Source organism: Perognathus longimembris, chromosome 23 (assembly GCF_023159225.1).
Source record: "Perognathus longimembris pacificus isolate PPM17 chromosome 23, ASM2315922v1, whole genome shotgun sequence".
Classification (NCBI taxonomy): Eukaryota; Metazoa; Chordata; class Mammalia; order Rodentia; family Heteromyidae; genus Perognathus; species Perognathus longimembris.
Window position 1 is genome coordinate 36,564,680 of NC_063183.1, and position 15,321 is coordinate 36,580,000.

Here is a 15,321-nt window from a genome sequence, read left to right on the forward strand (position 1 = left end):
GGCAAAATATCCAAGTGATTACAGGGAGTTCATAACTACCCTCCTGTGAGAAGAATCTATGAGATGTTGCTGAGTGTTCTCAGAATTCTCTATCCACATGATGGGTCTACTGTGTTCCCTCTACAGAATGGGTAATGGTTTTCTCTGAAGAGAAACAGGGATATTTATACACAACATATACAAAAATAAAGCTTATATTAACTCTTACTTTGAAAAAATTACCTTACATTGGCAATACAGGAGGGATTTTGTTGTTAATTCCTCTTGATTCTCAAATATCTGTGCCAATACTACCCTTTGATGGTATAAATAACTTTGTTTCTCAGGGTAACTGTACTATGATTTTAAGCTGTGCTGCCATAAAATACCTGTACTTTTATTTTTTGCCAGTCCTGGGGCTTGAACTCAGGGCCTGAGCACTGTCCCTAGTTTCTTTTTGCTCAAGGCTAGCACTCTACCTCTTGAGCCACAGCGCCACTTCTGGCTGTTTCTGTTTATTTGGTGCTGAGGAATTGAACCCAGGGCTCCATGCATGCTAGGCAAGCACTCTACCACTAAGCCACATTCCCAGCCCCAACACCTGTACTTTTAAACACCAGGGTCCATTATCTGTTTGCTTATCATGTCTTTCTTTTTGTTTATTTATCTTTTTTTTTTTTTGCCGTGCTGTGGGAGCTTGAACTCAGGGCCTCCAGCTCTCATTTGCCAGTTTTGCTCATAGCTAATGTTCTACCACTTGAGTCACACCTTTACTTCTGGAGATGAGTCTCATGGCTTTATCTGCCTGGACTGGCTCTGAACTGTAGTTCTCAGATCTAAGCCTCCTGAATGGCTAGAATTATAGGTATGAGCCACCAATTTATGGCACGTTTCTTCCTGTTGTTATCTAAGCCTTTTGGTTATGGAAAAGTAGCAGTCATCTTTAGGATTTGTGATTACCTACATACTTCAGTGCACAGATCTTGTTTCACACTTTGTTCCATATGGTGCATGTTTTCTACTTTTTTTTTTTTTTTTTAGCAAATATATGAGGTATTGGCAGACGTTCTGTAAAGGCCTAGACTGTAAATAGTTTTGTCTTTGTGAGTTCCACATTCTTTGTTGCAGCCACATAGAAGTAGGAGCCTACATAAAGGGGCATTTCTGAGGTCTAATAAAACTTTATTTACAAAAACAGCAGGAGGCCAGATTTGACACAATGTGTATTGTCTACCAACTCTTAGAGGGATTGTGCCTCACAGGTAGATTTACTTATTTTCCCAGATGCCATCTTGTTTATGGCAAGAGTATAAATTTTTTAAAAAGATAATATAGGAAGAACTTTACAGCTAAGATATAGATATTCTGGTCTCAATAGCAAAACTAATTTGTGCTATCTTAACCTCCCTAAAGTTGTTAATTATTATTAATTACTTTGAGATCTAGGGTTTTATTATGTAGCCCAGGGTAGCCTTGAACTCATGACTTTTCTGTCCCAGCTTCTGGAGGGTTGTGATTAAGGTGTGTACTGCCACCTCTGGCTTCAACCCTCCCTGTAAGGGTGAAAAGAGAGGGGAAAGGGGGAAATCGGAAGGTGATAAGAGTAATAGAGGGGCTGCAGAGGATAAAAGGAGGTTATATGCATCTATAGAAATGTCATAATGAAACTCTTTAATTTGGATAATTAATACCTCCTAAAAGGAAAAGAAAGGAGCCAATAGGATTCATAGTTTTATGAATAACTGAAATGATTTTTTTTTTGCTGGTCCTGGGGCTTGAACTCAGGGCCTGGGCATGATCCCTGAGTCTCTTTATGCTCAAGACTAGCCTTCTCCAACTAGAGCCACAGAGCCACTCTCCTGACCCAGCTGGCTTTGAACTCTGATTCTCATATCTCAGTCTCCTGAGTAGCTAGGATTACAGGTGTGAGCCACTGGCACACGGCTGAAATGGTGTTTTAAAAGACTTTATTAATTTAAAAAATTGGCCTGGGTTCTTTTCCTGGACTGCAACTATTTGCTTGAAGTGTTAATTTAAGCATAATTTAATTTTTTTCTAACTTATGATTTATCTCTTACTTTATACTCCACGTGTCACATATCTACTCCAAACATCTTGTGACACATCTTTGTCTTCATTTTATTATGGAACATTCTACATCCTTAAAGAAAATGAATGTCAAAAGTGCACTACCATTGCACCTCACTCCGTCTAGAGTGGCAGCCATCAGGAGCAGGTTCGTGATTCTGGGGGAGGACTGGGGACTGGAGGAAGAGAGCAGGTCAAAGAGCCAAGGCCATGCCCTGCGTCTGTGAATGAAGACAGCAAACAAGGCTTACTGAAAGATGTTGAGTAACAAAGGGCACTGGGAATGGTGAAAGAGAGTAGATGAGGAGGGTCAATCTAATAAAAATATTGTATCACATGTATAAAATATAGTGAAATCCCTTTGAACAATTAGCTGAACAAATAAATGACAGTAGGTTAAACAGGTCTTGTCTGGGGTTGGGAATCCTCATGAGAAAGAGAAGGATAAATAAGAAGGGTGCAGGAAGATAAAGAGGCTCAAAATCTTTTATGTACAAATGTGGAAATAGAGCAATAAAGCTGTGATGATTTCTTTGGAGGGGGGTGAAACTGAGCAAGGTGCATTGTGTGTGTAGATGGCATGTCAAAATTAAACTCTCCTTTGCAGTAAAATACCAATGTAAAATGTAAAAAAAGAATCAATCTAACAAAAATTTGGTTCTTTCAAAAGATTAAGGTTGACAGAAATGGAGGAACAAGGGGTGAACAAATGTAGCAGTAGCACTCACTGGATACTATCTGGAAAATTAACTGTTCAACTTGTGGGTGGGGATGGGAGGGAAAAACTGGGAGAGAGTGAGGGAAGGGGCAATGTTGTCCCAAAAGAAATGTACTCTACCTGACTTACATGACTGTAACCCTTCTGTACATTGCCTTTATAATAACAATAAAAATAAAAACATAAAACACATGAAAAGATTAAGGTTGGAAACGCTTAGCCAATAAAACTAAAAGGAGGGAGAAAAAGAACTAAACAAAAATAGAGATGAAAATAGGATACTACTACAAATACTTTATAGTATCCAGAAGATCATGAAGGCATACTTTGAAAGTCTATGTTCAAACTGGAAACTCTAGAAGAAATGGATATTTCCAGATACACTTGACTGAATCAAGAGTATATAAACCACTTGACATAGTTCCCTACAGAGCAAAGGCACTGAACCAGAAAAGCCCAGGGCCCAAGAGATTCACGCCTGAGTCCTACCAGACCTTGAAAGAACGGACACTAAACTCCTCATGCTTCCCTTGAGCGAGGAAGGGGAAAATGAGACCCAACTCATCTTGAAGCCAGTTTTATGCTAATTTCTAAAGGTCTTTTCTCCTTAGACTGGAGGAACTGAAAGAAAGAATGCAGCAAACTCCAAATCCATACTTCAAAGAGCTATCCTACCACACATCAAAACATCACTTTAGTGGCTTTTTTCCTTTCAAAGACTGGTTTCTGAATGACTTCTGTCTCAAACAAGGAAATATCTCCACCAATTCTTTTGGCAACCCTAATGTTCTATTAATAAAGAGATAAAGCCATAAAGATTAGATAATACATTATAAAAATGCATTGACTTGGAAATAGGGAAACACTTTATTTTTACAAATGCTATAGTGACAATCAGAAGGTTTTGTTTTTAAGAAGTAATAGTGCTCAGGCCAGGCGCCTGTAATCCTAGTGCCTGTCAGGAGGCTGACATTTGAGAATTGTGGTTCCAGGCTGGCCCAGGCAGGAAAGCCCGTGAGACTCATATACTCCAATGAACCACCAGACATGACCCTGTGGCTTAAATGGTAGAATGCTAGCCTTGAGATGTAAAGCTCAGGGACAGTGCCCAGACTCTGACTTCAACCCTCAGGACAGGTGTGCACACACAAAAATAACAGCTCTCAAGGCAAACACTGCTGTCTTGTGTCTTTAATCACAGATACTTGGGAGGCAGAGAGTGGGGGGGATCTTGGTTCCTGGACAGATGGGGCAGGAAGGTCTTGGAGAGTCCACCTTGATGGAGAGGCTGGACACAGCGGCATTGGCTGGTCATCCCAGATGCATTAGGAAGCAGAACACTGGACGAGCACAGTCAAGGCACCTGCAGGACCAGTGAGACCTGGCTAAAAACTAATCAGTGTGGAGTTATATGAAGCCCCGCATCCTCCTCCAAGACACAGTAGCTGCCAGCATGTACTGCAGGCCATGTGGGTCAGCTTATGACTGCCAGTCAGTTCCAGCCTTCAACCCTGTGTTGGCCCTAGTCTTAAAGAAGGAGGTGCAGAAGGGTGGCATGAGAGGGGAGTTGGAAGTGGGGAAGCCCTGGGCGTGGGTAAGAAACCTGTGCAGGGGGAGGTGCATGCACACACGTGCTCACTCTCACATACACACCCATGTGCACACAAACACACATGCACAAACTCTCCCATACACACGCACTTGTACACATGTACATGCACACACAGGTAACCACATGGACACAGACATGCATGCACACACGAATACTCTCACATGCACACATACATACATGCACATGTGCACACACATAGACACATGCATGCACACATGCACATGCATGTACACAGGCACACATGTACACATAGACACACAAGTGTGCACACAAATACACACCCGCCCACCCTCCCCCTCACATGCATGCATGTGCACACACAGCCCTTTAGCAATGGCTCCAGACTTGGTGACCACCGTGTGTCAAAGCCAGCATCAGCACTGGGGTCTGGCAGTCCCAGTCTAGTGCTGCCCACAGCCCCACCCACAGAGGCCCCTCCAGTCGCAGGCTGGAGACTGCATTTCCAGTCCACCGACAGGTGTGTCCCTATACAAATCATCTCACACATCACACAGAGCATTATTTTAAAAAGACCTTTTTACTAGAACATATGTGTTATACAAGGAGGTTTCTTGATATGTATTAACTACGGGACTCTTTCTATTGTTTTTCTACTGTGTCGTATACAGACTTACATTCCTTTAAATAAAGGCTCAGGGGAGGTACTAAAGGATTGTAGTTGATGTTGATTAAAGGGAATGGAATTTCAATTAGACAAAGCAAGTAAATTCTGGAGATTAATTTTAGTACATAGTTACAATAATTATACCATACTGGCACACTTGAAAACTGATAAGTAAGGAGATCTTAAAGCATTTTCACTACAAAATAATACATATGTCAGACGGTAAATATATCAAATCAATCAATTTAATCCTTCCACAATGAATTGATGCTTATATCAACATTTAATTTTGCAGTTTGGGTGCTGGTCCTGAGAATTGTTTTGCTCAGGGCTAGCACACTACTACTTGAGCCACAGCTCCATTTGTGAATTTTCAGTGAATAGAGATAAAAGTCTGCCTGGACTAACTTCAAACTGTAATCCTCAGATCTTAGCTTCCTGAGTAACTAGGATTATAGCATGAGCCCCTGACATCTGGCAAAACATTATTTTTATACCATAGATATATTCAAGTTTTACTTGTCAATTACACTATAACACAGAAAGAGGGAGAGAAAAGAATGGAAACAGAGAACAACGTAAAGTGAAAAATAGATTCAAAACAGTTATGAAAGACCAAGAAGTTTTGAAATCTGTTATTTTCTGCTATTTTCCCTAATTAACAGCTTGTATACTTGGCTACCATGGGAAAACGAAAATCATCCTATGAAATAATTGTCCAGGCCATGTGATCACAATCTCTCTGTCTGGCAGTTCCAGATCTCGGCAGTATCACTTGGACGCTAGTTTTGTAACCAGCTTCCACTCTTACCATGCTATTTATTTGTAGTTATTTTTATTTGCTTCCAATAATTCTGCGTAGAATCTAGCTGGAAGTTTGGGAAAGATAATATCTGAATCTTTAGTGATACTTTCCTTTTATTCCCTTGGCAAAACAGGTATGTGAGATGGTGAACATAGCAAGAGAATCAGACAGCAAAGGTTTCTCTGATGTTAAGATTGAGATGGTTTTGGCTACATGATGAAGATCTTCTCCACTCATATCTGCTCTATTATAACTGTTTTAGTTTGGGCTCATCTCTTCTTTCTCTTCTTTAGAGTTTTTATGTCATACTGATGATTGAATGGTCTTCCTTGTGCACAGTCTCATCATTAATGCCTCACTCCAAAGCCTTTGTTTTACTCCCCTGAATTTATTAATAATGCAGTCTTCTTAATTAAAGCCTAAGGTCAGGAAGAACTAGTTTCAACTTGTCATTTTCCACATCCCCCCATTAAATAATTTCTGTTCTTATGGCAACACACACTCTTTGCCATTGTTTCAGAGTGCCTTGAGCTTACCTGTCATTTCTGCTACATAGTAATCTGCTTGAAACAATTCCTCAAATTCTGCCTTTAAATAATGCAGCATCTTCAATTTGGTAGGGCGCTGTCCTGCACTGCGTTCTTCACAGTCTTCTCTGAGCAGCACGGCTGCAACTCACCCCTGCTTTGCTCAGCGTCCCGTGGTCCTTAACGCCTCAAGGACAGATGCCGGACCATGTCTGAGCTCCATGATGGATGCACACTGCTGTTCTAAGCACTGATACAGAGTAGCTCCTTAGTGCACACATTTAATTAGAAAGATAGTGAAATAAAAGATGTGGAATAGTAGGAATAAACAGAACTAGAACTTTGTTGGCTATGACTGATTGTTTGATGTGAATAATTTGTCTTTGTGATCTTGAGAAATTATTCCTAACTAAATCTTTAATGTTATTTTCTTAGTTTCTCTGGAAAAACAGGCAGGTGAGAGGGACAGACAAAAATCTGTAATGAAAAAGTCTGAACCAAAGGTTCTATGCTCTGTGCAGTGAGAAATGTTCTCTTCAACTCTGTGTTGATGCCCACCTTTCACCTGGCAATTTGTTTTGGGTGCTAGAGAAGAGGTATTATGGACTAGGAGTTTTTAGAGTCACTGTGCATGGAAGTTACATATATGGGTAGGGAAAAGTGAACATTGGAGTTCCTAAGGAATAAGAACAGAAGAGTTAGAGGGGCTGGGGATATGGCCTAGTGGCAAGAGAGTTTGCCTCATATACATGAGGCCCTGGGTTCGATTCCCCAGCACCACATATACAGAAAACGGCCAGAAGTGGCGCTGTGGCTCAAGTGGCAGAGTGCTAGCCTTGAGCAAAAAGAAGCCAGGGACAGTGCTCAGGCCCTGAGTCCAAGGCCCAGGACTGGCCAAAAAAAAAAAAAAAAAAAAAAAAAAAAGAGTTAGGGCACTTGCTTAGCATGTGCAAGGATCTGGGTTTGACCCCTAACACCACACAAAATCCTCCCAAAAGCAAAACACGCACACACACACATGATTAATACTGGGTGTAGTTTATCTTATGGCTACTCATGAGTTTTTTTTATAAATTTCTGCACAGTGTCAGCTTATTTTTTCCCATTTTTTTTCTATGTGAACTGTGCTTAGTGGTCTGTCTGGACATCTGGTCATTAGAAAACTTTCTTTTTTATACAAACTTTTGTCTGTCCTGGCATTCCACCTCCCTGCTCTTGTTATTCTTTTGGTTAGGGTTCTTTTAAAGATAATTTCAAGATGCTGAGCACTGTTGGTTGTCACAGCAGTGTAATGTGTATGTGCTCTGAAAACCTTGTCCTGGAGGGGAGACTTTTGAGTGGTTCCTCAAGGATGCAATCATATACTATTGTAGCCCATTTGCAATGTATAACATGAACGTAACTTTGAACAATGGAGGAGTTAATATTTTTGTAAATTTTCTATACTTGAAACTCACACATGTACATAGTAATATGCATTTATGCACACATGTATGCATATGTAAAATGGTAATTGGTAGCAATATGCCATTTGTCATAAAATGCATAATATATCTAGTTTTATGTTTATATATGTTATGTCACTTATTTCTCATAGGCTTTGTAGGAAAGCAACTATCTCTATTTTAAATAATGAGATCTTCATAGAGGTCTATTATTATCTTTGTTACATTCACATAAGGAGCCAGTGCTGGAGCCTGAATTTAAAAACAGTCCTGGCAAATCTCATGCCCCAAGTTATCATCCTTTCTATTACAAGGTATGATGCTAGGATTGAAGAATAGAAATATGAAAAATTGAGAACTTTTTTGGAATTTCTGAGTATGAACAGACAGAGAGTGGAGCACTCTGTAGAAGGACTAGCGCCTGGCCCTCAGCAATAGGACAGACAGACAGTGGAGTGCTCTGTAGAAAGACTGGTGCCTGGCCTTCAGCAACAAGCCTGTAGAAAGGAGTGGAACACAAGGAAAGCATACTGAGAGGGTTTCATGTGTTTGCTGTCTGTTGTCCATCCACACCCTACTCTTGATCAGCCCATGCTAGACTTATGAAACTGTGTTGAGTTTTACTTATTATAGTGATTCCATGTATTTTATATAACTCTGCAGTATAAAAGCTGCTAGCATCAGTGACTTTCATAGAATCTCTGAGTCCAAAAGATAAGGTGATAGCAGATCTTCCTTCTTCTCCATCTACAAATGCAACCCAGTGTCAAAGTCAACGGCACTGAATCAATGCATCAAAGGTGAAAGACTGGTTGTACTTACTTCCACTAGCTGTGCTCTCAAAACAGAGCTTACCACCTTTTGTTTACCTCTTTCCCTTTCTCTTTGGGCTTTCTTTTTTTTTTTTTTTGTCAATGTGCAATTCTTTCCTAATTTCCCCGTCTTTTCTATATCTCTAGTACTCATTACATTCCATTTTATCTCTGTTCTACTTTACTACATCTTAGATTATTAGCATAATTTTAAAAGTAAGACATTTTTTATTATGCATGAGAAGTGTGTTATACAGAATGGTATGCAGGACAGAGCCAAGAATAACAAAGATCATTGACTGGGAGACATATGATTCCTTCAGAGGGTTCTGAATCTGGTCTATCAATCTATATAACCTGGGTGCATAATGCTAGCTACATACACAGGAATGATGATACATAATACTCAAAGTCTTTCCAGGTTATATTATTCAAGATACTTTTTACACATATATACACTTTTTTTTTTGCAGTCCTGGGGCTTGAGACTCAGGGCCTGGGTACTGTCCCTGGTTTCTTTATGCCCAATGCTAGCACTATACCTCTTGAGTCACAGTGCCACTTCTGGCTTTTTCTGTTTATGTGGCACTGAGGAATTGAACCCAGGGCTTCCTGCATGCAAGGCAAGAACTCTACCACTAGGCCACATTCCCAGCCCTATGGTATACATTTTTTTTTCTCATTCATTTTTCACTATTTCTACTAAAAGTTGGACAATGGCTTTGACCCTGGCATAGACTCCCTTATCTGCTCTGGATGCAACCCTATATTCTGCTAAGTTAATTAACCATTTGTACAGGAAAATGATTGAGGTAAGTATCCATTAGACCACGGAGAAACAAAACACTGTCTGCTCACCTTCCACGTCACACAAAAATATAATGTGCATTGAAGACTAATTCTCCAGTGACACAGTTCGTACTTTATCATTTAAAGTCTGTAAGGAGCCTCATGTTTTCTTTTAAAAGTGACTTAGTATATTTAATATTCATCTCCATCATAAATTATGAATTACAAGTGTAAAATACCAATTTCTTGTGAATAAAATACATATATTTGAATAGATTGTAGATAAAATAATCAGGGTAAAGTAAAATATTAGGACAATTTACCACATAGGAGGTAATGGACACTTCTCAGAGTGAGATGCCAATAAATACAAAAAAGCTAGCACCAAGTACAGGTGAAGACACTCACAAATTAGCATTTCACATTTCAATTCTTTTAAGTACTGGTCCTCAATACTTTCATGTGTTTAGACATAGAGGAGCTACAAATGTATTTACCTCTTCTTTAGGTTCTTAGGACTGTGCCTGAGTACTCTGGCAATATCTCCCAAATACACATTGCCCCATTCGTAAGGAAATGGGAGGACTTGGAAAAAAATTATACTAAGTGAAATGAGCCAGACCCAAAGAAACATGGACTCTATGGTCTCCCTCATAGGGAATAATTAGCCTAGGTTTAGGCTAGTCACAGTAGAGGATCACAAGAGCCTAATAGCTATGCCCCTATGAATGCATAAGATAATGCTAAGTGAAATAAACTCCATGTTATGGAAACAAGTGATATATCACTGTTGTAATTACTTTCAACATGCCATGTGAAACTGTAGCTTCTATTGTTGATGATCCTCTTGTATCCCCTTCCTGTACCTGCACTATCACTGTATATTATTTGAGTACATTGGAAACTGTATATCACTGGTATTAGAACTAGGAAAGTGCAAGGGAATAACAAAATCGAGAGACACAGGATAAAAAGACAAAACGACTACAAAAGCAATACTTGCAAAATTGTTTGGTGTAAACCAACTGAACAACTCATGGGGGGAGAAGGAAAGGGCGAGGGGGGAGGAGGGAATAAGGGAGGAGGTAACAAAGAGTACAAGAAATGTACAAGAATGTACAAGAAATGTATCCAATGCCTAACGTATGAAACTGTAATAAAGCTATATTTCTCTGTACATCACTTTGACAATAAATAAGAGGGGAAAAAAAGAAATGTATTCAATGCCTACTGTATGAAACTGTAACCTCTCTGTTCATCACTTTGACAATAAATAAGAAAAAAAAGAAAGACCTGAAGACAGGGGGCACACACTCTTATGACCTTGTTACAAGAAAGGAAGCCACTAAGGGCTTCTTTGTAATTGTAAAATATTATGTAGAAACTGAAGGCCTTAGATAGCTGTGCAAAAGGGAAAATGTGATGGATAAGCTTGCTTATTTTGTTTGTACTCTAACTTCTACTCTGTCTCATTCAACAGGCTATGTCAGTTCAGTCTGGAATCATGTCTCAAGCACCTTGCATCCTTTTTGGAGACCCATCAGTCACCATGTTTTCTTCATGTCCATATTCTCTGTCAGAGAATTTTGAGTGCCAACTGGATGGGGAATAGGATCATAAGATGATGCATAAATGCAATATGGATTATGTTGGAAATGAAGAAGGCTCAGGTAACAGGTGGTTTGAACACCTGAGAAATGTCATGGATAGTCATGAATGTTTAGTGCTTGCCTAATTTGTTCATGTAGTGAAGAACTATACTGAGGGTATTGGTGACAGGGCTAAATAGTGTTGTCTACACATTGTGACATGGATTTTTGCTATTTCATGTAACAGAGGAGCTGCACACTGCTGATTTCTAAGGAGAACATTGCAACTTCAATGATTTCAGCGCATATATTGCCTATGTTGTAATTACAATTTCCTCCTCATTTTCCTTGTCTCGTGAGTTCACCTGCAGCCCAGTTGGCAGGATCCATGGGTGGAGGGCATGAATCACTCAGTGGTGTCTGAGTTTGTGTTTCTGGGACTCTCCCAGTCTAGGGAGGTTCGGCTCTTACTCCTGGTGCTCTCTGCCGTGCTCTATGTGGCCAGTGTGATGGGAAACACACTCATTGTATTTTCTGTGGCCTCGGACCCCCACTTACACTCCCCCATGTACTTCCTGCTGGCAGGCCTCTCCTTTATTGACTTGGGAGCCTGCTCTGTCACTTCTCCCAAGATGATTTGTGATCTTTTCAGGAAACACAAGGTCATCTCCTTTGGAGGCTGCATCGCTCAGATCTTCTTCATCCACGTCGTTGGTGGTGTAGAGATGGTGCTGCTCATGGCCATGGCCTTTGATCGGTACGTGGCCATCTGCCGGCCCCTGCACTACCTGACTGTCATGAGTCCGCGAGTGTGCATTTTCTTTCTGGCTGCTGCCTGGGGTCTTGGAGTTGTTCACTCACTATTCCAGCTGGCATTTCTGATTAATTTACCTTTCTGTGGTCCTAACGTACTGGACAGCTTTTACTGTGACCTCCCTCAGCTTCTCAGACTGGCCTGTACTGACACTTACAGGCTGCAGTTTATGGTCACTGTCAACAGTGGCTTTATCTGCGTTGGCTCTTTCTTTGTGCTTCTTGCCTCCTACATCTTCATCCTGCTCACTGTGCGGAAGCATTCAGCAGGAGGCTCCTCCAAGGCCCTCTCCACTCTCTTGGCTCACATCACTGTGGTCATTTTGTTCTTTGGTCCAGCGCTGTTTGTTTATACCTGGCCACACTCCAATTCACAGGTGGACAAGTTTCTTGCTCTCTTTGATGCTGTTCTCACTCCTTTTCTGAATCCTCTCATCTACACATTCAGGAATAAAGAGATGAAGGCAGCAATAAAGAGAGTTTGCAAACAGCTAATGATGCATAAGAGGATCTCATAAATGATGAAATGAAGGCTTCACATTAACCACAATTAGCTTGGTATTTCTTTCTGTGTATTTTTGTTTCTGGAACTCTGAGACATCAAATATTGATTAACATGGACTAGACCTATAATTCTTATGATTTATCTATTTCTTGTGAAGAATGATTCATATATTCAAAGCAACTTGTGTTTTTACCCTCTTTATTTTTTAGCTATGTTTTGTAGTTTAATTTAAAAATTTTAATATTTTATTGTCAAGGTGATATACAGAGGGGTTATAGTTACATACATTAGATAGTGAGTACATTTCTTGTCCAACTTGTTACCTCCTTTCTCATTTTTCTCCCACCTTCCCTCATCCTCAATTCCCCCCTCCCCCAAGTTGTACAGTTAGTTTATGACATACTGTCTTGTAAGTATTGCTGTTGCATTGGTTCATCTTTTACATTTTGTATCACCATTTTTTTTCAAATTTTATTATCAAACTGATGTACAGAGAGGTTACAGTTTCATACATTAGGCACTGGATACATTTCTGGTACTGTTTGTTACCTCGTCTCTCATACCCCCCTTCCCCCACCCACTTTCCCTTTCCCCCCATGAGGTGTTCCATTCACTTAGACCAAACAGTTTTACAAGTATTGCTTTTGTAGTTGTTTTTCTTTTTTTACCCTGAGTCTCTCAATTTTGGTATTCCCTTTCAATTTCCTAGTTCTAATACCAGTATACATGGTTTCCAATATACTCAGATAATTTTACAGAGAAAGTGTAGGTACATCCACAGGAAGGTGTTGTATCACCATTTTAATGTTCCCCTTCCCTTCCCTAATTCCCAGAGTAACAGAATCAAATATAGTGACAACAGGGGCTAAATCATAGAGAAAATGAACAGAAGAAAAAAGAAATAATTTCACATAGTACCTTAAGAATAACAATACCAATGTTTATAAACCACTTGTTTCTGTATTTTAGAACTTGTTTTATAGTTTTTGATAGACATGTCTTGCATATTTTAAAATTTATTCCTGTTCATGTTTTGATATATTTTAAATAAAATTGGTTTTTTAATCAGTTATAGTTGTTCATGTATAGTATATAGAAGTCAAATAGATTTTTTCTTGATTGCATCCTGTAAACTTGTAAAACCTAGTCTACTAATAGATTATGTGCAGTTTTCTTTACAGATGATCATGTCGGAACACTACAGTATTCGTTTCAGCGTGGATTGATTCTACTCATTGGTGTTGTCTAATTGTACTTGTTAGAGCATATAGTGCAACATGGAATACAAGTGACTAGACATCCTTGATGTGTTCCTATTCTTTTTTTTTTTTTTTTTTTTTTTTTTTGGCCAGTCCTGGGCCTTGGACTCAGGGCCTGAGCACTGTCCCTGGCTTCTTCCCGCTCAAGGCTAGCACTCTGCCATTTGAGCCACAGCGCCGCTTCTGGCCGTTTTCTGTATATGTGGTGCTGGGGAACCGAACCTAGGGCCTCGTGTATCCGAGGCAGGCACTCTTGCCACTAGGCTATATCCCCAGCCCCATGTGTTCCTATTCTTAAGAAAACAATTCTATCTTTTTTTCATCAAGTATTATGCAAGATGCAGGTTTTTGTGCCAGTGCTGGGTTTGAACTCAGGATCTTATGCTCTTCCTTAGCCTTTTCACTCACAGGCGATGATCCTGTCACTTGAGCCATACTTCAGTCATCATTCTGCTTGTTAGTTGGAGATAAGAGTCTCAGACTTTCCTGCTTAAGTTTGAACCGTGATCGCAGCCTCTCAAGTAGCCAGGATTATAGGTGTGAGCTCCTGGACTAAGATGCAGTTTTTTTCCCCATTGGTATTTTTTTCTAGTTCTGAGGATTGACCCTGGGTCTTTTGCATATTAGGGAAGTTCTCTATCATTTAGCCACAGCTCCAGCCCTTTTCAGAATTTCAAGACAGAGCTTCTCCAGGTTGTTCAGGCTGAACTTGAAATTTTGATCCTTCTGCTTCAGACTCTGGAGTAGCTAGGGTTACAATTGTGTGCCATTCCATCTTACCAGGCACCTTTCAACAGGCTGATGAGCTTCCTGTCTAGTCACTGTTGGATGAAAAAAATTTAAACTCAGGACAGAAGGCTAGCTTTTGTAAAAAATTTTATTGTTTCAATAAAAGGCTAACACTTTTTAAGAATAAGTTGGAAGGTACTTTCTCCTTATAGAAATGGTATGATCACTTCCGATTGAATCAATAGGATCATCTCCTATATACACAATATGATCCTATAGACTTGGTATGATCACCTCCTATGGACAGGGTATGATCGCCTCCTAAAGTCATGGTACGATCATCTGCTATAACAGAGTATGATCATCTCTTATAGCCAGGATACCATCAACTCCTATAGACAAGGTACCAACAGGGTATGATCACCTGCTATAGATAGGGTACCATCTCCTCCTATAGACAAGGTACTAACAGCTCCTATAGACAGGGTATGATCACCTGCTATCGACAGGGTACCATCAGCTCCTATAGATAGGGTACCATCACCTTCTTACCACGAGACATCTGTAAGTGTGGCTCTTTCCTCAAGCTACCTTTCAGTAAAGCTGGGTGAAGCTTTTTGGGGAAACTGTGGGATTTCCCGTTGTGGTGATTTATGGACAGTTTATTATTTTAATATTAAGGATACAGTTAAGTAGAAAAATGTCAATGCTACTATGATTAAGAAGTGTGCAAAGAATAGTTCATGAAAGAGAATAATTTCTCTATCGACTTTGCCTGATGGAATAAAAAGTTTGGGGATAATGACAAAACATTTGCTGAAAGCATATTAGTAATAAAGGTAATGTAATAAGGTAAAATAAAGGTAAAAGTAATGGAGGTATTTTCAGTTACGAGGTTTATGACTGTCCCCATAGTGGCGGCGGGACTCAGGCCTTGCGCGCGGAGGCGTTGGAGGGAACAAGTAACTGATCCTGGGCGGGCACTGGCAGGACGGGCAAAGGCGCAGAGCCGTCCACAGAAAGGCT

The 15,321-nt window shown here is 40.0% G+C and overlaps 1 protein-coding gene across 1 annotated transcript; it reads left to right on the forward strand.

The window, feature by feature from the left end:
- Positions 1-11,387: 11,387 nt before the first annotated feature.
- LOC125340692 (olfactory receptor 4F3/4F16/4F29) lies at positions 11,388-12,320 on the forward strand. The gene has a single exon (XM_048332459.1). It carries the CDS (start codon positions 11,391-11,393, stop codon positions 12,318-12,320), a length of 930 nt encoding a protein of 309 aa, XP_048188416.1. The 5' UTR covers positions 11,388-11,390.
- Positions 12,321-15,321: the final 3,001 nt, after the last annotated feature.